The sequence below is a fragment of the Gordionus sp. m RMFG-2023 genome, chromosome 1 (genome assembly GCF_954871325.1).
Source record: "Gordionus sp. m RMFG-2023 chromosome 1, tfGorSpeb1-WG-v2, whole genome shotgun sequence".
NCBI lineage: Eukaryota > Metazoa > Nematomorpha > Gordioida > Chordodea > Parachordodidae > Gordionus > Gordionus sp. m RMFG-2023.
The window spans coordinates 42,432,149-42,454,817 of record NC_088775.1 but is presented as its reverse complement, the minus strand read 5'-3'; the positions used below and the strand labels follow the sequence as shown (position 1 = coordinate 42,454,817).

At 28.8% G+C, this 22,669-nt stretch overlaps 1 protein-coding gene across 1 annotated transcript in view; it reads left to right on the top strand.

Annotated features, from left to right (window-relative positions):
- The window catches only part of LOC135931663 (formin-like protein), a 44,774-nt gene extending 22,414 nt beyond the window's left edge, over window positions 1-22,360 (top strand). The window contains exons 3-19 of the mRNA XM_065468921.1: window positions 4,328-4,490; window positions 4,909-4,942; window positions 6,108-6,252; window positions 9,165-9,992; window positions 10,925-10,986; window positions 11,638-11,740; window positions 11,908-11,993; window positions 12,544-12,644; window positions 12,731-12,801; window positions 13,503-13,610; window positions 13,797-13,867; window positions 14,356-14,476; window positions 14,907-15,071; window positions 15,254-15,350; window positions 19,901-20,008; window positions 20,219-20,354; window positions 20,465-22,360. Coding sequence (XP_065324993.1) covers window positions 4,328-4,490; window positions 4,909-4,942; window positions 6,108-6,252; window positions 9,165-9,992; window positions 10,925-10,986; window positions 11,638-11,740; window positions 11,908-11,993; window positions 12,544-12,644; window positions 12,731-12,801; window positions 13,503-13,610; window positions 13,797-13,867; window positions 14,356-14,476; window positions 14,907-15,071; window positions 15,254-15,350; window positions 19,901-20,008; window positions 20,219-20,354; window positions 20,465-21,797 — 3,732 coding nt within the window. The 3' untranslated portion in view covers window positions 21,798-22,360. The remainder of the gene's footprint in view (window positions 1-4,327; window positions 4,491-4,908; window positions 4,943-6,107; window positions 6,253-9,164; window positions 9,993-10,924; window positions 10,987-11,637; window positions 11,741-11,907; window positions 11,994-12,543; window positions 12,645-12,730; window positions 12,802-13,502; window positions 13,611-13,796; window positions 13,868-14,355; window positions 14,477-14,906; window positions 15,072-15,253; window positions 15,351-19,900; window positions 20,009-20,218; window positions 20,355-20,464) is intronic.
- Window positions 22,361-22,669: the final 309 nt, after the last annotated feature.

The window sequence follows — 22,669 nt, the reverse complement described above, 5'->3', positions numbered from 1 at the left end:
GACAGGTAAATATATGAAAATGAATATTAAAGGAAAGGAATATATTAAAAATATTATTTAAATAATTAATAATGTAAAATTAATAAATAAATATTTGATATTGTTTGTGTGTTCGCGAAAATTGTTAATTATTAAGTTCATTGTAATGTAGTTTAAAACAAAAAGAAAAACAAATTCCTAATCTTATCTACCTCATAAAATAATAGAGAAGAATTATGAATTTACCTCTTGAAGTGTTTAATCAATTGCTTTTTATAAAATAATTTTAAATTGAATATTAACGTCTTGTTTACCTGATTGATAATTAGATTTCGAGGCTGCTCTGATATTATTTTAAGCAATACTTTTACTTGTTTTAAAAATGTTATGAAAATCGGACATCGCAACTTATGCTTTTTCCTATATATTGAGATATCGGATTTATTTAGTTTATTTTGATTAATTATATTTATCGTGTAATAACGAAGATTTTTCTTTCTAATTTAACTATTTTTTTAACAAAAATCAGGTAGTTTATTGATTCATAACTAACCGACGATTATATTAAAATAATTATCCATGTCACACTGATATTATTAATTCATTAAAAAAAAATCGAGTTTCTGCAGAGATTTATATTTTTCATTCATAGTCATTTTTAATTTTAAAAATAATTTGTAAATATTTTTTTAAAAAAATTAATAATTCTCTTTTCATTATGCAAAATTCTTTGGAATTTATCATTTTAAAAGTACCATCTAGGAAACTTCTTATAAGATATTTAACATAAAATTATTATATAAATGTGAATTGAATAAGATTGGGATATGGAATTCAAGGAATCTCAATTTTTTTAAAATCATCTACCGAGAATTTTTAAATTTAAAAAATAGGATTTTTATATGAAATCTATTCCTGCATGTGCATAGTACTTACATTTTAATTTTCAGATAATTTTGCCGGGAAATTTTGAAGTACTCTTATTTTACATCAATTATTATATATAGATTTTTCATATAAATAAAAAAATACACAAAAAGTTTAAAGCCAAATTTTCTGAAATTCACGGTGTGTGAAATATGTTTTCGATCAAATTCGATGATTCAAATTTACAAATTGTAGTCAATGAATAATTTAAGATTGAGAGATTCCACATCTCCCTTAATTCCATATCCCAAAACAGCATATACAAAAAAAACACATAATTAACTAACATTGTATGTTTCAAATAAAGTATTTTTATTTTGTCATTTAGTATTTCCATAAGAAAACAAAGATTTTCTGGAATAATTAAGAGATTTTAAAAAAATTAGGTTCTCTTTTAGGGTATTGCTTTGGAGAAAAAATACCAAGAAACGTCTTCTTTCATATAATTTTTTAACAAGAATTAGTATAATTGATAAAGTATATTCCATCTTTATTCGCGAAACTAAATGTTCTCTGAGGAATGGAATGTAAAAAGGAATGGAATGTAAAATATTTTATTTTGTTAAAAAACTTAATCCCAATCACTTTGAAATAATTTTTGATCCTGACAAGATGTTTATTTTCATTAATTAAAATAAATATTTATATATTTCATGAATATTATTATAATTTTATCATTTTTCTTTTTGGTTAGTTAAATCTAACCTTTTTTCTCTCAAAGTTTGATTGTAAAATATTTTGTAACACCGGGCAGGGCATGAACGGAATGAATTACATCGTTAACTTAAATAAATTTATTACATTAATTAGTATTATAGAATCATAAATTCAAACATTTATGGTATATTATATAATTTCTTTTCATTTCGATTTGTCAGTATTATTCGTTATGTATCTTAAGCCGTTTTGCTTTTTCTATTCTCGAAAAAAATAAAGCAAATATTTGCCTGTCTATATATACCACCCAACTTCATATATATTCGTCCACTCGCAATTTCAATTTTTATTTATTAATATAGTGTCATATATGGGACAAAGAAACCATGAGGATTTGGAATCTCTAAATTTTAAATTATTTACCGAGGGCGGTTTTTAAATTTTAAAAGTCTGATTTTACTGAAAATGCATGTAAGATATCTTCACCATTTGGAATATCATTTAAAAAAAAGAAAAGATTACCGTCTTTTAAATACACTTATTGGATCCTGAACAATAAAATACACTTTCCTTTTTAGATGAATCCCTCTTGGAAATGAACTATGGTATTGATAAGGAGAGTGTAACAGAAATAAAAATGAATCCTTTCACATTGATTGATTAAAAAGAGCTGTTAGATATCCAGGGGATTTAAAAATATAAATGATGCTGGAAATCTGACCTTACCCCATGATTAACACCTTAAATTATTAATAAAATTAGATCAAAATTTTCCTAACCATCAATGCCTTACTTCCTGATAGTGTTGTTAAGCGGCTCGATTTTTATAAACGGCTATCTCAATATTTTACCCAAAAATAATACGCAAGTCTGGAGGGAGACTTTACTCAAATGTACATAAAAAGTTGTACATTTACAAACGAATTCAAGGTTTGCATAATATTTTTTGGCAAAAATATTGGGTTAGCCGTTTTTAAGACACGAGCCTTTTGACAACACTACTTTCTGATATAGCATTTATAATTCAATATGATTGAACATCATATCATACTGCAAAATCCAAAATCGACTAAAATGGTTGTCTGAGATTTAATATTTTGGATGGCCAGCAATGATGGGATATCATGGAAAAAAACAATTTAAAATCTGCCGAAGCTAAAGAAAATTATAGAATATATGAAATTTTATTATATTGGAATCATACGGGGATCTCATAAATACAATGGACAATAAAACTGTTGTAAAAGCAAATAGGGATGTAACCAAATATTAAATTCAAATGAACGACTATTTATGTATGGACGTAATTTATAAAGCCCTTTTATATTTTATTTTTTATATAAATCTAATTTTATATTCTCTATTAACATATTAAAATATTTTGTTTAAATTATTAATTATTATCTTTATCGAAATTTTAAAATGTATAAAATTGCAAAGGACGAATATGCAAATTCAAATATAATCGGATTTATTCCTTATAAATAATTTGGTAGGCAGCTCATCTAAATATGAAATCATATCTTTATCACCTGAGAAGATGTATGATAATTCAGCATTAAAATATCTTATTTGATGTTTTTACTAATATATAAGATCAGAACTGAAAACGTTCTTTTAGATTATTGGTTCTTGCATTTATTTTTGCACAATCACCAAGAATTTTGGTCTAAGGCATATCTGAGTCTAGCGCCTATTTCGGTTCCAAATGTAAATTAAATTTGAACTCTTAAAATATGAGGACAATTATCTGATGTTTAAATTTCTTAGATTTTATCTTATTTTTAAAGTGTCTAACCTTAAAATTACAATGTCACATATTCAAAAATTTTAATTAAAATCATATATTTGGGAATCGTTGAGAATTTGAAGGTTTTTTAAAAACAGATGATTCGTATAGGTGGTCGTATAACAACCGACTCATTGCCTGATCGAAAGAAATAACTCATTGAACCTATATATTTTATTTGGAAGTTTCCATTTTTATGTGACTTTTTACCAGACCAAATGCCTTTACTGTTAGATAACTTACATAGAGCCAAGAATAAAATAATAATTTAATAGGATTTTATCATGGTTAGTAAAATTGTTGAGGGAATGGATCATATAACACCTCAAGGTAAAAGTCTTAATTCCATTTGAAAAGGTAGATTAAAGCATTATATATATCTTTTAAGTTAAAAAGAAAATATTTTTGTAAAAACTTTATATAATTGTTTAAAAAAATTCCGTTAGAGCCTGGCTGAAATCGTAGCTTTATGTTAAAAAAAATTGATTTTTTTTTATTAACTAATTTAAAGGTCACATAATATAATTTTGTAAAACAATAATAATAATATTCTAATTAACTCCCTTATATTAAATGCGAGATTGAATAAAATCCTTGGGAAAAATGAAAAGATTTTTTAAAATATTCATTTAAATATGATTTATATATCCCCCTTACTTATACTTATTGATGTGCACTTGTTAACTTGTTGTTTAAATAAAAAATTTAAACAAAATTGTTTTACTCCAAAATTTAACATGGAAACGCGAAAAATTGGTAAAAATAACAAAAAATTAATTTAATCTATAGGTAGACATGGTTCGTCAGAATATTATTTGCAATAAGAAGGATAGGTTGTTAATGTTTACGTATGATTAATAAATTGAATTCTTTACCTTTTCTTTTATGTAACAAAGTTCATCAAAAATATTTTTAAAAAAATATTTTCACTAAAGTTTTAGCAACATAAAATAAAAATTGAAAATGAATTTGTAGGAGTTACAAGGTTATAACTATCGTTTTCAAGGACTTGTGAAGGTACTCATTTCGCCTCATTCTTCTGCGCAGGAGAAGCAAGCACTCATCACATTAATAAATGCCCTAATTACATCGCCCCACAACATTTCCAATAAAGTTTCGATTCGCGACGAATTTTTAGGTACGTGTATATATATATATTTTTTAAATATTCATATAAGTACCCTGCAGATCGACCCGAAATCGGGCCCGCCTGGAAGTTGGATTCGGGTTAAGAAATTATAAACAAAATTGGGCCTGGTCGGGCCTAATAAATTTGGTTCGGCTTATGCTCAATTAATATTAATTTAAAAAATTGGGTTTAAAAAAGAATAAAAAATTTGGGCTGAGCTCGGGTAAAATAAATGGAATTCGCAGGGTCTATCTTATGATATCATTATGTTATCCTAATCCGTAAGGTTTTAGAATGATTATCTTAAAATACGGAAAAAACTAAAATTAATGATAAATATTTAATTGCCTTTAAAACTGAAATCGATGATTAATACCTGTATTTAAATATTTTTTTTAATATCTAATCTTTCGATCAAACACTGAAGGACTCAGAATTCTGGATCATTTTAATCATATAAAGTAAATTTCTTCATTCCATTTTTACATTTTTTTTTTAATATGATTTTGAATTTATTATGATATCAAAGCATAAAAGCACCGATGCCACATTTTTAACCGTTTCCTAAGTCGGTAATAATACGGTATCAGCCCGATAACACCGATAGGAAACTTATAGTATATTGAAAGAGAGGCAAAGTTATAGTTCAATAATTATCATTTTTAAAAATTTAATTAGCATTATTTTATTATATATAATAAAAGTAAAAAGAAATAGGAAAAATTTGACATCACTTTCTTCTTCCTTATCAGTTTAGACATTTGGTACCACGTGTCGGTGCATCTCTACACTGTGCCCCAATTGATCTCATACTCTTTTTGTTTTGGCAATAAATCTGTCAATTCTAAAAATAATTCAAAATTTTATAGATTGATAAGGGGAAATTATCAATATTTTCTGCAAATTCCATCAAATTTTATCTACAGGCTTCAAAGTTACGCACATTCAATGTTGGATAAACAAAATTCGAACTTTCCAACATGTAAAAATTAATATCATTTTTTATTATTATTAAACTTTACAATTCAATAAAAAACATGAAAAATCAACATTTAAAATTAATTTGAGTCAAATGTTGTTCCTCAAAACTGATACTCAAAATTCCCGCCATTAGCTCGAATACATGCTCTAAGGTGTCGCCATACAATGATCTCATGATCAACAATTTATTGATCAAAACGATTATTTTGAATATCAGCTTTAAAGAACAATATTTGATTCAAATTAATTTTAAATGTTGATATTTTCAAGGTTTTTTTCGAATATAAGTTTAATAAATAAAATAAATTACATGTTGGAAGGTTCAAATTTTGTTTTCCCAACTTTGAATGTGCATAACTTTGGACCCTGTTGATAGAACCCAATGAAATTTGCAGAAAATATTGATAAATTATCTCTCTACCAATCTATAAAGTTTTATTGAATTATTTTTAGAATTGACAGATTTAATCCCAAAAACAAAAAGGGTTAATTGGAACACAGTGTATAATAGTATGAATATTTCCTTTAAAAGCCTGGGAATTTTTTTAAACTTTTAAATTGAGTATTTTTTGTATTTTTGAAAATATTCTTATGTCGACAAGTTCAATGATTATTTTTTAAAACCACAATTCATATTTTTATTAGATTGACCCACTCTAGCAACGACAGTTTGCTATCTCAAATCGCATCCTTCAAAGCGCAAATGACAAGTGACGAGCAAAATATAAATTTTATTAAGGATATCGACATGAACAGTCCTTTGGAAGTTTTCAATATTATTCTTCGCCAAGTTTTAATTATTTTTGTTTATATAATTGTATTACCAAAAATATATATGATAAATTATATTATCATGTTAAGCATTTTTTCAATGCAGCCCAGGTGTCTTCCCTAGGCTTTTCATTTTACCAGACACGGGTGGCGCTCGTTTTAAAATTTAAATGCTACAGCATTATTTTCTTACATTTTTATGCTTCTAATCTTTTCGTAACTAACAAGTTATTTGTTAGGCTGCATCCAAAACTTGCTTCAAAACCTTTGTAACTTTAAGGCACTCGAACGTTAAATTTTGAAAATTCAAAAAAATATTTGCCCACTTTTTTGATTTTTCATTTTAAAAAAAGGAACATTATTTCATTATTTTTAAAGCAGTCTAAATAAATAAAAGAAATGATAAAATTAAAGGGCACGAATTATTGGAAGTATTGCCTAGCGAAATCTTGAGGAATCTCTTTTACAATAAATAATTTAGAGTAACCCTAGGTTACAGACCTTCAGCTGTGACCTTCTTCAATTACAATAGAATTAACTGTAATCTCACGGTAAACGTGAAAGGAAGACACAGATAAAAATGCATCAAACACCAAGGTGAGCAGCAACGCCACTTTTAAATTAAAAAAAATATACCTTTTCTTAAAAAATTTCGTATTTTCAACATTTTATTATTTTGCATCCTATCCAAGACGGGTTAACACCTTACCATTTGATATATTCTTTGTTCCACACGTAAATACTTAATTTGGGACTATACAGTCTCAATCTTTTTAACCAATGTTAACAGCAGCCTGCTTTAGAAAATTTTATATACAACTATTGTTCCTTTTTTATTGGGGCCAAATTATGATTATTATAATATTTTTTTAGTTTTATATATATATATATATATAGTTAGAGCGGTGCACCGGTAAAACTATCTGTGGCCATCGTGATGCTTAGAAATCAAATCGACGCCAGCTTTTATGCCACTGTCATCAAAGGCTGCGCGAATTGGGGGCAACAACATAATTTTTTTAAATAATATATGCATTTATTATATTTTTATAAATTTTTTTTTTTTTTTAAAAATGCTAAAAAATTATTAAATAAAAATAAATTGTATACTAGTAATACTATATTTAATACTTTATTTTAAAAAAATTAATTATAAATTCAATTTTTCAATTTTATAGTCATCATGTATATAGAAATAATTTTATTCAAATTTACCAGACATAGATAATCTGAATATAATGTCAACCCAGCGATAGAGAAAGCTCTTTCATTAAGTGTGCAAGTTTCTGGAACACAAAATTTTTTTATGTAGCAGGGAAAGGTGCTGAAGTTTGATCCTCTTTAAAATTTTGACTATCTATATCCTTCGGAGGACGCCCTCTGATGTTTTATATTTCAGAGTAGTTTAGGCTGGATCCATTTTCTTTTTTTATCACTTTCTGTAAGATTAATCTCACCTGTATGTTTTTGAGTTAGGTATTGAGTTAGAGTTGTAGTATAAATGTGATATAATTTTTTCTTCTATACATTGATTGTTCCACATATTAAAGTGTGGTCCCATGTATCTTGTTATTGTCAGTGTCATCACTAGCCTTTACAATCTCTGTTAACATTTTCAAGATGACATTTTTTAGCTAATATTATTTACAAAATTACTTTTTGTAAAAGTGTTTTTTAAAAAATTTAAATTTTTCAAAGGGCTTGAGCATCTCTACCCCTGCCCCTTTGCGATTATCCATGTTACCCTTTGACCCGCGGCTAATAACGTTTTTATAAAACTAAGATAAACATTATTAAAGCTGCACGGCTTATTATATTGTCTTATCTGGCAAATCAGAAATAGAATTGATGATATTATATTTCTAAAAATTATAAAAAATAGATTAAATTTTTTTATTATTTATAAATATAATATTTTAAAAGTGGTTTAAAAAATGAAATTTTTATAAAATTTTTTATAAGTTTACCAAATACTATATTTTCTATAGTTAAACTATATTATTCAGATAATTTTTTCTATTTAAAAAAAAAATAAAATTGACGAGCACATTCATCAATAATAAATCCATTGTTTTATTTTTGGAATGGGAAATTTTCAAAACTGTGAAGAAATACTATCTACTCACAGTATCCAATCATGGGAGTTACCATTTTCAACAGGGGATTGGAAAATGGAATTCCATTTAATTCATCTATTTATGGTTGTCAGATAAAAGGAATAAATGAGGCATATATGGAAGAAAATATGGAAGAAATTTAAATACCATTATTAAATTTGTTATTATGTGATTGTCATTTTAAATAAAACACGCCCCACTATAGAACCGTTTTTTATTTTCCCCCAAGACGGGACGCGTCCAAAGGCGTTACCTAGGAATACGCGTCCCCGTCTGTCCTATCCTAACTTGTGGTCTTAAAATTTATCAAATTATTTTTATTTATTACAAAGTTGATGATGTTTAATTATGTTTCATGAAAATGGATTACTTTTATGTTTAAGCATAAATAATATGTTAATGTTTTAAATGAATGTATTTTATAGATTTTTAATTATTTATTTATGTATAGCTATTAATTATAGAGTTATATGTCCATTTTTGGTGGAAATTGAGTTAGGACCTAAGTAATTGAAATATTATTTATAAAACACTATTGTTCCATTTAAGCCACCAGTTGATGCAATTTTTACTGATAAGAGATTCCTTCTTGGTGAAAACTTTATTATTATCAAATAATTACTTATTTTGTAAATATTTTATATTGTATCGGTATCGAATTACAATATTAGAATATGTATCAGTGTCAGTTCCAATATGTTTTAAAAGTTTTGTTAACAAGTCTAGTATATTTAAATTTGAATGAAAAAAAAATAAATTAATTCTTAATATTATCCATTAGTATTTTTATTTATTTCACTTTAAATTATCATAGGTCGCTGGTACCCCCCAAGAGATTGTCTTGTTAACTATCCTTCAACACCTTCTCCTTATCAATTCGGACCAACTGCCCCCTCCTCTCGCTCCTGTTTCTCTCAATAAGAGCCTTCCAGTTTGGGAACGTGTTTCTAAAGCGGTTATAACGACCGTTCAAGACCAACTGATCTCACCTCCTTACCCGGTTAATTCATATAGCTTGCATAATTGCCCACCCGCACCCCCACCTCTACCTTCTATTCCAGCCTTACAACCAATTTTACCCATAACCACTCCTCTTACTGACATAAATCATAACAGACCTGTCCCGCCTCCACCTTTACCCGCTCTATATAGCCTGCAACCCTTACGATCATCCAATGTTACCCTTTCACCCGCAGCTAATAACTGTTTTATTAAGCCGCCTGCTGTCGACATCTTTCTTAAACAGCAGCGCTCGAATTATGGCCCTTCTGATCCACATCCATATGACTCTTCCCCCTTGACCAAAACGTTATCCCAAACACAACAACCGTCCATTAAAGACCGTCCGCTACCCCAACAATTGACACCGGCCCCCCGTGCCAAACTAAAAACCCTGAACTGGATTCGTATTCCTCTCATGAAGATCCTATCACACCCAGAGGGCAATAACGTATGGACATCCCATCGTAAGCATAAAGACTTGGCCCGTTACTACGATATCGACTTTAGCTCCCTCGAGGAACTCTTTGTCTCGCCACATCTAGACGATGAGTACGATGGCGGGTCCACGGGCAAAGGTGGAACCAGGAAAAGCGACTCCCCTATGTCAAATCGTTACTCTGAAATGAAGAGAATGAACGAAGTTAATATTTTTGATAAAGATGAGATATGTTGTGATTTTATATTCCTTCCTTTTTATATCAGTTTGTAATAAATTGGAGCATAATAGTGTAGCAAGGAAATCATAGAATTTATAATTATGTATATATATTTCTAAAACACTCATTATAATAGAGATATATGAATATTTGACTTTGTAGGATGACATAGATGTCCCTGATAAAAACACTCAAGACAAAAAGACGGACATTAATATCGGGAACCACAGGATAAAAATGCCCTAATTTTAACAAATTTTTAAATGGTTAAAGGGGGGATTTTTTAAAAAAATGATAAAGGACGTATTTTTGGTAGATAAATATGCAGTCTAAAGGCTATATGTTGGCAAGAGTTAGTTATAAATACTCTATATGAGATGGTTAAGGTTAGAATAATCTAAACCTTTCTTAAATTACTTGTTTACAATTTACAAAAAAATAATGCAAAATAAAATCTTAAAAAATGTATTTATAATATTTATATTTAAAATAAAGGATTTGCCTACATATCTTATATTCGCCAGGGAGCATGTTGTTTTTTATAACTATCCTAAAATATATTTCTTAATGGAGATAGAACCCTATAATAATCAAACAGCAGCAAAGCATAATTTTACACTTAGCTTACTTATCTCGATATTGGCTATAAGGTCTGATATATGCATGAAATAGCTAAGTTTTGAATAGAAAAATAATAGAATAAAACAAAGGTGATCATCTTTTGATCATGACACCTATTATAAAGAAATTTATTTTTTGTCCTTGTATTTTTGTTCGGGATATTTAAGTCTAGGATTCGTTTGAAAATTATATTTTTCTCTATTATTTAATGCTCGTTTACAATTCAGGAATAAGAATATCTAAAGTTTAGAAATCATAATAACCTATCAATTTTATAATTAATATACTTATATAGATATTGTTATTGGAACCCAAAAGAAATCTCAATATCAGCATTTACCTCAAACAATTTAAGAAGTATGAAAGAATAATAAATATATTTGCGCTAGTGTATAGTGGGTAGGGAAGTAATCACAATTTAGATAAAATAAAATATCTATATTTTAATGGTATTCCATTTTACACTAGTTTATCATGCCTTTTATCTCCTGTTTTTATTTTATCCATTTGTAGCCTTTCTTAGTCTTTTATCTTAGTCCCCCTTTTTAAAAAATATATAGTGATATGATTATAATATATTGTAAATTTGAAATAAAAAATATTCTACATAAATTTTGTATTAATCAATAAATCTTATAATTCTTCTGAATAAATATCACTTTTTAAAAAATAAAATATACCTTTTTTTAAATTTTAAAGGTAAACTTATGCATAGCATAATAATTTAATTTGACACTCACATATTTTTGATTAGTTATCTTTAATCAAATTTCAATTAACTAAATTAAATTGAATTTCTATAACCTATTTTTCAGAAAAATAGAAAAAATTTATTATTCAAAATAAGATTCCCTGATATTAAACTATACACTATTGTAAAATGAAAATTATACATTAGCGCCATCCAAATTAAACTAAGTTTTATGCCTTTATATATTATATACCATTTATAACAAGTTTTAGAGTATCGTAAAAGAAATTTTTTATTTTTAAAAAAAAATTAAATAGTGGATACGAAGAAGTTATAGCGAATATAGAGGGCGGTAAAGGAACAAAAATTGGCGTAGAAAAACTTCGCGGGCTTTTGAAATTAATTCCCGAGACCTACGAAGTAAAATAAAAAACAGCACTATTACTTTTAATATTTGATTTTTTCCTATTATATTTTTTTATACGAGTTATCACTATATCTTCCATTATTTTATTTATTTTTAATAATCAAATAATCAAATATGGCAGACATAATCTTCTTTATTCCTTTTTTTAAAAACATTATAGACCGAAATGTTGAAAGGGTTCGAAGGCGATTTTAACAAATTAGGTGTGGCCGAAAAGTTTTTAAAACGATTGATTCTCATTCCCAAGTTTGTACATTTAAATCTTTCTTTTACCCCCTATTTTGATTATTTATTATAGAAAAAATTTATTCATTTTTTCTTTCACCCCTAATATTGTTAAATATAGTGGCTAGGTCTCAAAATTATAAATTTTTTTATCTATAATCACCGGATAAATCTGAATTCATAATGGGCGTTGTATTACTGATTTATTTTATTTAATATTAAAAAATTTACAATAAGATATATTTTGATTATAAATATTTAAAATAAACAATATTTATATTTAAAAATTAAACATATATATTTTATATGCAAAAAAAATAATCCTAAATTAAAAATAAATTTTATCGTAACGAGAAGAATAAATATATAACCCTAAAATATGTAATATGCCGCAAAATTAAAATTTAACTTTTATAATTCTCTCGTCCAATAATAAAATTTTTGGATTCCCTGTAAAATTTAGTTGATTTATGGAATACGAATTAAAATAATATGAATATAATATTGTAAGCTATTTATAAAATATATTTTACATGTTTCAATTTATTTCGTTGTTTACCTATCACAAAAGCTACCAATTGAGGATAGAAGGCTTGCTGCTAAAAGAAGATTTTATCAACAATTTGGATGATATTTTACCTGCCCTAGATTCGCTAATTTACACAGCTCAGGGTATAAAAGTTTAATTATAGTTGTTATAGAAATTGTAAAATCTCCTTCAAATAACCCAAAAATTCTATTACTTTTTTTTATTTTAGATATCAAAAATTGTTCACTCTTGCACGAAATACTATTGTTGACGGTATACGTGGGAAATTTTATCAACTCCGTAATTTTTATCCTATTCATAAATTTTATATTTCGATAATTAGTTTTTCAAATCTCATAATAATTAGGGAATTTTGAAGTGGTTTTTTTATAATCATATGCCCCTGGAAAACTGTCATTAAAAGGAGAAAAGCCAATTTTTAATACTTATATAATTCCTAGCTAGCGTCTTTTAATTTTGAAAGATCTGATTTTTCTTGAATCGTATTCCAGAATGTATACAATGAAAGAAAAAAATATTTATTCAGTGTGAAATTGTGTGAAATTCACAGGGTTGGTGGCGATAAACTATCTATGTTGAAATACGATTCGACAAAATCAGATGTTTTCAAAATTGAAGAGAAACAGCTATAAAAGTTTAAGAATTTTTACTAAAACCCCGGATAGAAGCACATCCACTAATTTGCTAAACCTCTACGCCGTTTATATTTCTTTTCTTCCCGTTTAAAACATGATAACAAATTTAAAGGAAATTTATAAATATAAAAAGTTAGGAATTTAGATATTGATTAAATGTTAAACAAACTTTGAACCAAACAATTTTTATAAAATTCGGTATACAAAACCGAGAGGTATTACTGACCAAAACCTAAGATCGATGGGGCCAATTTAATGGAATCAACCATGTCTGATTCTATCTAAACCGAACTTTTGACCATATTATTCATTTAATTTTGCCTTGGATAAACATAATTCGCGTAGGGTGGTTACGCTGGTAATGCTGCTGGCATAAGGTTGACTTCACTGCTTAAAATCTCGGAAATCAGAGGCAACAACCCTAAAATTGGTTTGATCCATTTTGTTGCCGAAGTAAAAGAAATTAATTATTCTAACTAACTTATTTTTTTTATTTGAGCAACAAGCCTAAAAAAAAGAAAGAAAGAAAGAAATTGCAATGTGAGTTATGATATTATTTTAAAATAATCAAAGTAAATTTTTAAACAATGTTTTTTATGTTATAAAATTAAATTATTTGAAATCTTTCCCTCTTTAAAGCAATTAAATAGACTCAATATTCAACCATCAAGATTAGCGACCGAAATAAAATTTTTGGAAAAAGCTCAAAAGTAAAATAAATAAATTAAAATGGCATGCTATTCTATTGTATAATGTAGAGACCTTCAATCCCGACGCGGAGTGAGCCGTGACATTATGATTCTAAAAGTCCGGGTCGAGCTTGAAAATAAAAATAAATTAAAAAACCCGAGGCTATTTTTTTCCCTAAAAAACCTGGGCCGAATTTTTTAAATAAATCTAAATTATATCAATGATCTAGTTGGAAAATTATATAATAATTCTTTCGACGTTTACTGCGTATATTTTAATTTACAAAATGTTGCAAAAATTATTTAAAATGAATTTATAAAATCAGCCAGACAAAAAAATGATCCTGAGCTGGCTTAAAAAAAATCTGAGCTGGACTAAAAATATTTTTTTGAAATCAAGACCGAACTTGAAAATAGGACAAAATTCAAATCTAAGACGGGCCTAAATTTACGAGTCTCTGATATATTTCAAAACTTTTGTAAAATTTTTTAATATGATTTTTGTTAAGAATTAACATGGAATCTCTGATATTGGATATATCATCTCTGACCACGAAATGTGGAAATTTATCTTCCCAACTGTCAAAAGCCGATGGAGACCTTAAAAATATGTTGGAAGATTTTCTCAAGGTTTATAAATGTTTTGTGCACATACACTCAATATCATTCATATAATGGACCTAATTGCTAAATGTGATATTTAAATTTTCAGAATTATTAAAAGATAAGCATATTAATGACTCAATCAAAACACTATTTTTTTTTAAATTAAAAAAAAATAATAAATGATGAAAAAAAATTATTTAGTACTAGAAACTTACAAAATTTTTGTTTTTATAGTGGTTTTTAATAGAGGATTTATGTTCTTGTAAAGGCATACTGTGATATTACCCCTTCCTACTTATGATAGGTCTATTTCTTTGACCAAATCATTTCCCTATTTTATTAATACTTTTCGATGATCCTTATTTTTTCTAACCCTTTTTCTTTTATATTGTATTTAATTTCACAATTGTAGTTATATGATATTTATATTTTTTTTTAAAAACGTAAATTTTAGTATGCTAAACAAGAGATGGATTCGATCCAGAAAGATTTGGTAGAAATAGAAAGATGGCGCATCATTTTGGCTGATTTTTTCTGCGAGGACAGGGCTACTTTCAAGCTGGAAGAAAGTTTCAAGATATTTTATAACTTCTTAGAGAAACTCAGGAAAGCAGAAGAGGTTAATAATGTTTCCGTTGTATATCTATTTTTAAAAAAATTTATTCGGCATCTACTATCATTATTATCTTTAGGCTCGCGACACTGTTACAATCTAAATCTACTCAATCAAATTTATTTCATTTTGTGATGTTATTACATATGATATACTATATGTATATGATTATTTATCACATATTTTAGGAAAATATTATAAGGAAACAAATCGAAGAAAAGCGCAAAGACATGAAATTAAAAGAAAAACCTATCCAGAAACCGACCGACCTGGCTATAAAAAATAGTAATTATTTCATTTTTATTTTTTGGTGATTAAGTATAGTTAATATAAAGTTGTATATAAAAAAATTATTCCCAGTAGAAATTAATTTTTCTGAAAAAATTAAAAATAAGAATGATGGAGATGGGAAATTCTTTTTCCTTTCTTTTTTTTAACCCTTATTTCCCATTCCAGTGTTGCAAAACGGCTCAATTTTTAAAACGTTTAACTCGATATTTTAGTCAAAAATATTATACACGCCTGGAAATCTTGTCCATAGATAGCTGAATGGTTTGGATATCTAACGAAATTTCAAAGCTTGCGTAATTTATTTTTCTAAAATATTGAAACCGTTTTTAAAAATCCAGCCGTTTAGCAACCTATCCCATTCAAGATCAAGTTTAAAATGGTAGTTTTCAATAAAACCCTCGCGCGCTTTTTCTTCTTCTCTGTTTAATGGTGACTTTTAGTTTTACTCAGGTTGGCCAGTTTTCCCTCTGATTTTTTTCCATTTTGACAGTCTTGAGCATCAATATTTGTAAGATTCATTTTTCTCATATCCGCCGCTATCACCTTTATCCATTTCATCTTGGGAGTTCCTCTAGATATTGATCCTCCTACTTCGATCATGGTGCATCTTTCCCAGTCATCTTTTATCTTACGTTCTACATGCCCAAACCATTTTAGTCTATTACTTCGCATTACCATTCCAATCACTTCTAATTCTTGGTCGCAATTCCTTATTAGTTTTTCTCTCCCTCAGGGATACCTCATACATCTATCTAATCATCCTCTCTGTTCTTTTCATGGGTTTCCCCCGCCGCAATAAACTAAACAACTCCTCGCACAGCTTATGTAATTTTCCCCTTTAACTTCAGAGAGACATTTTTATTTGTTAGAATAGACGACATTTCTCTGAACTTCTTCCATGCGTCTGACCCTGCAGCAACAGCAGAATCTACACCACCATCTACGTTTAACATATCACGCAAATAGCAAAACCTATCCACTTCTCCCACGGTTAACCCATTGCCAATATCCAAACTATCATTTTATAAGTTATTAGTATTATGTACCCCTTTTATGCACGTTCTATGAAAAAAGTCATTCTTGCTAACATCAGACTTCTCTTTTTCCCACTACATCTTTTATGCACCTATTTCTGGCATCTGGGACATTAGATTGAATTTCTAGTAACTCCTTTCCCATATACACCACATGGCCAGTTGCCGAATTCTTCTATCTTCAGATTAGCCCCACCAATCATCACCTTTGTCTTTACTAAATTCATTTTCAGGCCCTTTGCTTCCATAGCCATCTTCCATTTAATATTTTATCCCTCAATTCTTCCTCACTGTTTGCCATTAATACAAGGTCTTTTGCACATGATAGCACCTAGGAAGTCTTTCACGCATCTCTTTAGTCTCCACATTTATTAGATAAATAATAATGGACTCAGCAGGGATCCTTGATGAAGTCCTATTTTCACTTCAAAGCTTTTACTATCTCCATCATCCACCCCTACCGCAGTTTGTACTCCCACATACATTGTCATTACTGCCAGCGTCTAAATGGCAGAAAATTTGATAAAGGTAAATCCCCCTACAAAATCTTACCCAACTCCCTAAAATATTTCGCGGCCTTCCACCGCCATATTCGTCAAACCACGATGCTATAGTTATATTAATAAAAAAATCTTTTATAAGCTACCATTTATAATCTTATATCATTTATAATCTTATAATAAGCTACCATTCATAATCTTATAACAAAATTTTATTTCATCCTTTCAGGCCTATTTAGGTTAGAAAAAACAATTAAATCTCTAATTCTTGTTTATAATTAATCGGCAATTGAAAAGCTGTTTGGGCCACTCCATTGGGATTGATCATTGAATGAGAAGAAAATATAATCTGAAAATCTTCAATAACTTTGGATTGCTATTATTAAATAAAGGATATAGTTAAAATTTGTAAACCTATCGAAAATCTTAAAATTTTAAAAGATTTATTATATTCTTAATGAAATTTATTATTAAAATTTTTCTTGAAAATTAACAAATAAGAATAATATTAATATTTTACGTATAAAATTGTACAATATTATAGTAAAAAAATTAATAAGAAAGCTTAAAATTTAAAAATAAAAAATTTATAATTTTTTATTATTTGTTAATAGACAGATCAATCGTTTCAATCATTCAATTTAAAAAGAATATAATTCAAGTCAAAAACTACGCCCCCCCAATCTATACCTACCCCCAATTGCCTACCCTACCCCCTCAAAAAAATCTACCCACAAAAATATATAGGGGAAATGTACCATTAATGGCCATGTTTGAAGACTGGCCACCTCCCTTTAACTTTTTATCTATTGGACCAATATCTCTCAAAATTGGTCAAAATGTGTATATTTATGATATGTACCTTACCTAAGTTCATTTATTGAATATAGCAATTCAATAAAAAAAATATTTCAAATAAACTGTTTTTAGTACCTCTTTCTGGAAAAATCACCTTATACATTTTTTTGTTTGGTGAAAAAGTTACTAATTTAGATTACTGATATTTTATATAAATATTATCATTAGTCATTTAGCATTATTCACACAAAAAATTAGACTTTAAAAGCTTTATTTAATAGACATATAACGCGCTTAATAATAATAGAGATGTGGATATTGACTGGCCATGTATTGATTGGCCACAATTCGCACATTCACATATTCATATTAAAATGAAAAGCTCATGCAAAACAACATTTGGTGAAATAAAATGATGAACGAGATTAAGAATGTTTAGTAAAATGATAATTAAGAAATTAATTTGCAATATTATCATTAAATAGATGTGGTAATAAATTGAGATTTTAATACTAATTAAATTAGTTTATAATTAATTTTCTCTATAACTAAAAATGTAGAAATATCAATATAGTCTTTTACAAGTATTTCATATTGTGTTATTTTATATTTATAATAAAATTCTTAAATAATATATTATGGCACTTTCACATAATCTCATTTAGCTCATAAGATATTATACATAGAGCTTTGATTCAAATTTTATTATAAAGATTAATATTTAGGCTACATATTGATATAAAATTTGTTTGGTTAAACATAAATTTTAATACCTTTTTTTCAAAAAAGCAAAAACATGGCCATTCATGGCACATTTCCTACCTAACCCCCAAAATGGCAATATAATATTTGTTTCTTACCCACCCCCACCATGTAGACACTGAAACCAACTATTCTTCCAAACCTAATTCTCATGGCCCATCTAGTAACCTCGCATGGCACCCTGACAAATGCCTTTTTCAAATCAGCAAACGCATAATACAGTTTCTTTTCCTTTGCAAGATACTTCTCCTGTATTTGTCTACAAAAATTGCATCTGTTGTGCCTTTCCTCAGTTCATCAATTTTCGTTTGTTCCCTTTTCCGCTTCTCTAACATCCTCTCAAATACTTTCATTGCATGTTCCAAGAGTTTAATAGCTCTATAAGACCCGCAATCTAAAGTATCACCTTTCCCCTTGTACACTGGAATTTATACTTTTTCACCAATCCTCGGGGGATAGTTCTCTCTGTGATATTAAATTGGCTAAATTCATTAACCATTCAATCCTTAAGTCATCAGAACCTTTAAATATTTCGGATACCACTCTCGTTAAACTCGCTGCCTTATCTTTTCCATTGTTCTCTTACTGTACCTGATACCTTTGCACAACTAAGATCATTATCCCATTCATTCTCTTCGTTCAACCTTCCATGTAGATCTTCCAGGTGTTCTTAATATCTTAATACCGCTACTATCAATAACCATTTTTCCTTCCATGCTTTTCAAACATTTAACACCTACCACATCCTTCCTCTTTTTTGCAATCCTAGCCATATTTCTTATTCCTACGCGCATTCCATTTTTTAGCAAAGGGCTTTTCCTATTAATTTCTTCTCATTTCCTTTCGCCACCTTGTTAATATAGTTATCATTATTTTCTTTAGTATTATACCATTATTTGAAACACCTCCGTTTCTCGTCCACAGCTGCTACCTCCGGATTCCGCCACCATGTCATATGTCTAGGCAGCCCCTTTGTCCATCTACATACCTCCCCAGTTATCCTCACCCAGACTTTCATCATGACTTCCCACTTGTCACCCCCCCCCCCTCCCCAGATGCTTGTGTTACCTCCGCCTTTCTTATCGCTAATGTCATATAATTGACATCTAACACTCTCTCCTTCAATTTCTAAACCTTGTCTTGGCACAAACTTTCTTTAGTGATCCTGGTGCCTTTATATTCGGTACTGATCAATACAACAATCGGGATTCCCTTCCCGACATCATCCCTTTAGATGGTTTTGACACTCGTCGAGGAGACAGTGATCCTATTTTATACCCAGATCACAGGGAACCTTTTAAAACTCTATTAGCTGCCAAAAACGTTGCCACTGCCCGCCACGATTAGGCTGAAGGTAGGATTTTGGAAGGATTAATAAAATATTGATTAGTTTTTACTTAATAAATATTTATTTTCTATTCATCTAATTTCTTTCATATTTTAATCAAAGGTTTGAATACATCGTATACTGAGAGAGCATGTTTTAAAAACGACAAATCCAAAGAGGATGAGGAAGACAATAAAAGCTCCGAGAATTCTTCAATATTTACGGAACAAGGTTTGGCATATATTTTGTTATATAGATCACTTTAAAAACCATTTTCCTCATATATGCTATAATTTTTCTTAATTAAATTACAAATCATATTGTTTTTTAAAATATTTTATTTTAACACAATATTTCACATTGCATTTCCCAATGGTTTAAATATTTGGTAAGATGAAAAGAAGGACATGTATTTTTTATATAGAGATAAAATATTTTTAGATAATGATAGTTTGAGATCGGCCAGTCCTGGTTGTTATAAAAGACGGATGCGTAAACATTTTCCTCCATCTAGTAGCGAAGACTTGATGGAATTTTTGTCCAATTCCCACTACTCCAACGTCAATCATTCTTTAATGTACCTTATTTATAAATTTATGTTTGATGAATTATTTTTTATTTTGCTGTAATGTTATAGTATAATATATTATATAAAAAAGAAATATACCACTATTATTATTATTATAGAAGAACTGGAAGCGGTTCTTCCTCTTCCAGTAAATCTGTTGCCAATACGACTGCTCCATCTTTTCGTGAGTCGCAATCAATCGTCTCAAGTTTACACACCAGCGATAAGGACACTATATCATTACCAATAGTGGTCCGTGGACCACTTAGCAGAAGACTTACTAATCACCATCACTCCCATGGCCGTCAACTCAGCCTTCCCGAGCATCATAGGAGCAGAGGCATTATAAGTATTTCTGGGACAGGAGGCGAGATCGGTAGCGCCAGTGGCGTAGGGGCGGAATGGGTGCCATTGGGTGGCAGCGCTCAGAGGGATAGTGGTTTTATCGATCAAAACGGTCAAGACGATGATGAAGAGGAGGATGAAGGTGGGGACGTGTCGCGTGACGAGACCGTGGTGGACAGCCAGTCTCTAACAACCGAAGAAGTCGGTGAGTTTTTAGGACGTTATAACGGCTCTATATCCGAGCGTTTATTGGAACAATTAGTGAAAACAGAACAAATCGAACTGACCGAGCCTGAGCCTCTTATCAAAAGAGCAGAAAAGGTTTTTATCAAGGATAAATTTCCATTAAACATTGCTGACTCCAAAACAATATCAATGGGTAAAACGCCTGAATTCAAAGATTTTTACAAACAAGTTCTCCTCAACAAAGTGAACAGGGATCGTGAGGCTTTTTCGGACAAGCAGTCGCTTAAGATGGCCAATACTGCCGAATCAAAAGGGCTAGTTCCAGGATTAACGAAAAAACATTTTCAAAAATCAGCCGAAAAATCTTTTTTCCCAAAAGTTTCCTCTAAAAATGTCGTTTCTCGAACCGTAAAATCGGATGTTCCCATATTATCCAGTCTCACATCTAGCCGCGTCGGAAAACTGACGACATCAATAAGACCCCCTATACAACTATCAAAAAAGACCGAACTATATCGGTCTTCAGCTGCTAACATTAATCATGCCTTTGAGCTAAACAAAAGAGATCGTAATTTAAAAAAACATGATACCGTCAATATAACTTACGACCATGAAATTAAACACTCCCTACCTTACGATCGCCGTAAAACGGAAAGACTTGACATGCTTAAGGGATCCAAAACGACCCTAAAAATTTTCCCGGTTCCACCCGTTATCGAGTCCACAAACGCTATTCACTTGAAACCTCATGGACGATTAAATAATCGCCCTCTAACGAATACAAAAACGGGTAGAATAATGTCTACTTCTTTGAACTGTAAGCAGCACCGAAAAACGATCTCCGATTTCGATAGTCACGAAGTCGTAAAAACTCGGGTAATCGCGAGAACGGGTCTGTCATGCCCTGTCAAAGTGAAATAAATATGCTTATTCGTTTTTCTTACACAACAGAATTTTAATAATGATCAAAGAGTTTTCATCTTAATCATATTTATGATCTGAGCAAGATTAGTGATATCAACAGGTAGCTAAACTTGTATTTATCAAACAAAAAAAGTTAGAGAAATAGTTGCTGAATTTAAATCATTAACTAATTTTTTTGTAATTATTTTTAAACTATAATAAACTTAACAAGATCAAACGAATACTATATAAATGATCGTCATGTATACAGTTCGAAAGAATGAATCTTAACATAACTAATTTATTACTCGATGCCGTTATTCGTATTTAATTTAAACAATTATTTTTCCATATCAACCTTTTTATAAAATAAATAATTTTAAATGAAATTGCAGCCAACGATATTAAAGTTGCACTATACTTTCCTTCAAATTATTGACATTTAAAATAACACTAGCTCACCAAAGGACAATTCGGCGTATTTGAGAGCCTAGCGATATAACAATTATTGTTGAAATTCAAACTTTTTAAGAAATTTAAATTATATTTTCTATAATATTTATTATATTATTATATTTAAAAAATTATAACATTTTATATAAATTTTTAGATTTGTTATAATATACCATGATATTTTTGAAATATTAAAATTGTTATGAAAAAAAAAAATTGTTTCTTTAATCTTTAATAATCAATTTATTATAAATTACCTTTATATTATTATAAATTGTTATTAGTGAATGCCAAAATAAATTTGAATTTTTATGCCAAGTATCTATTAAAATTAATTTTATGAGAACATCGAGAATAAAATTTGTAGAAGCTTGGCATATTTTTGTGCCTGATTTAGCTCTTTTGGGGAGTGTAGGGGGAGGTTTTTAATACGTCCA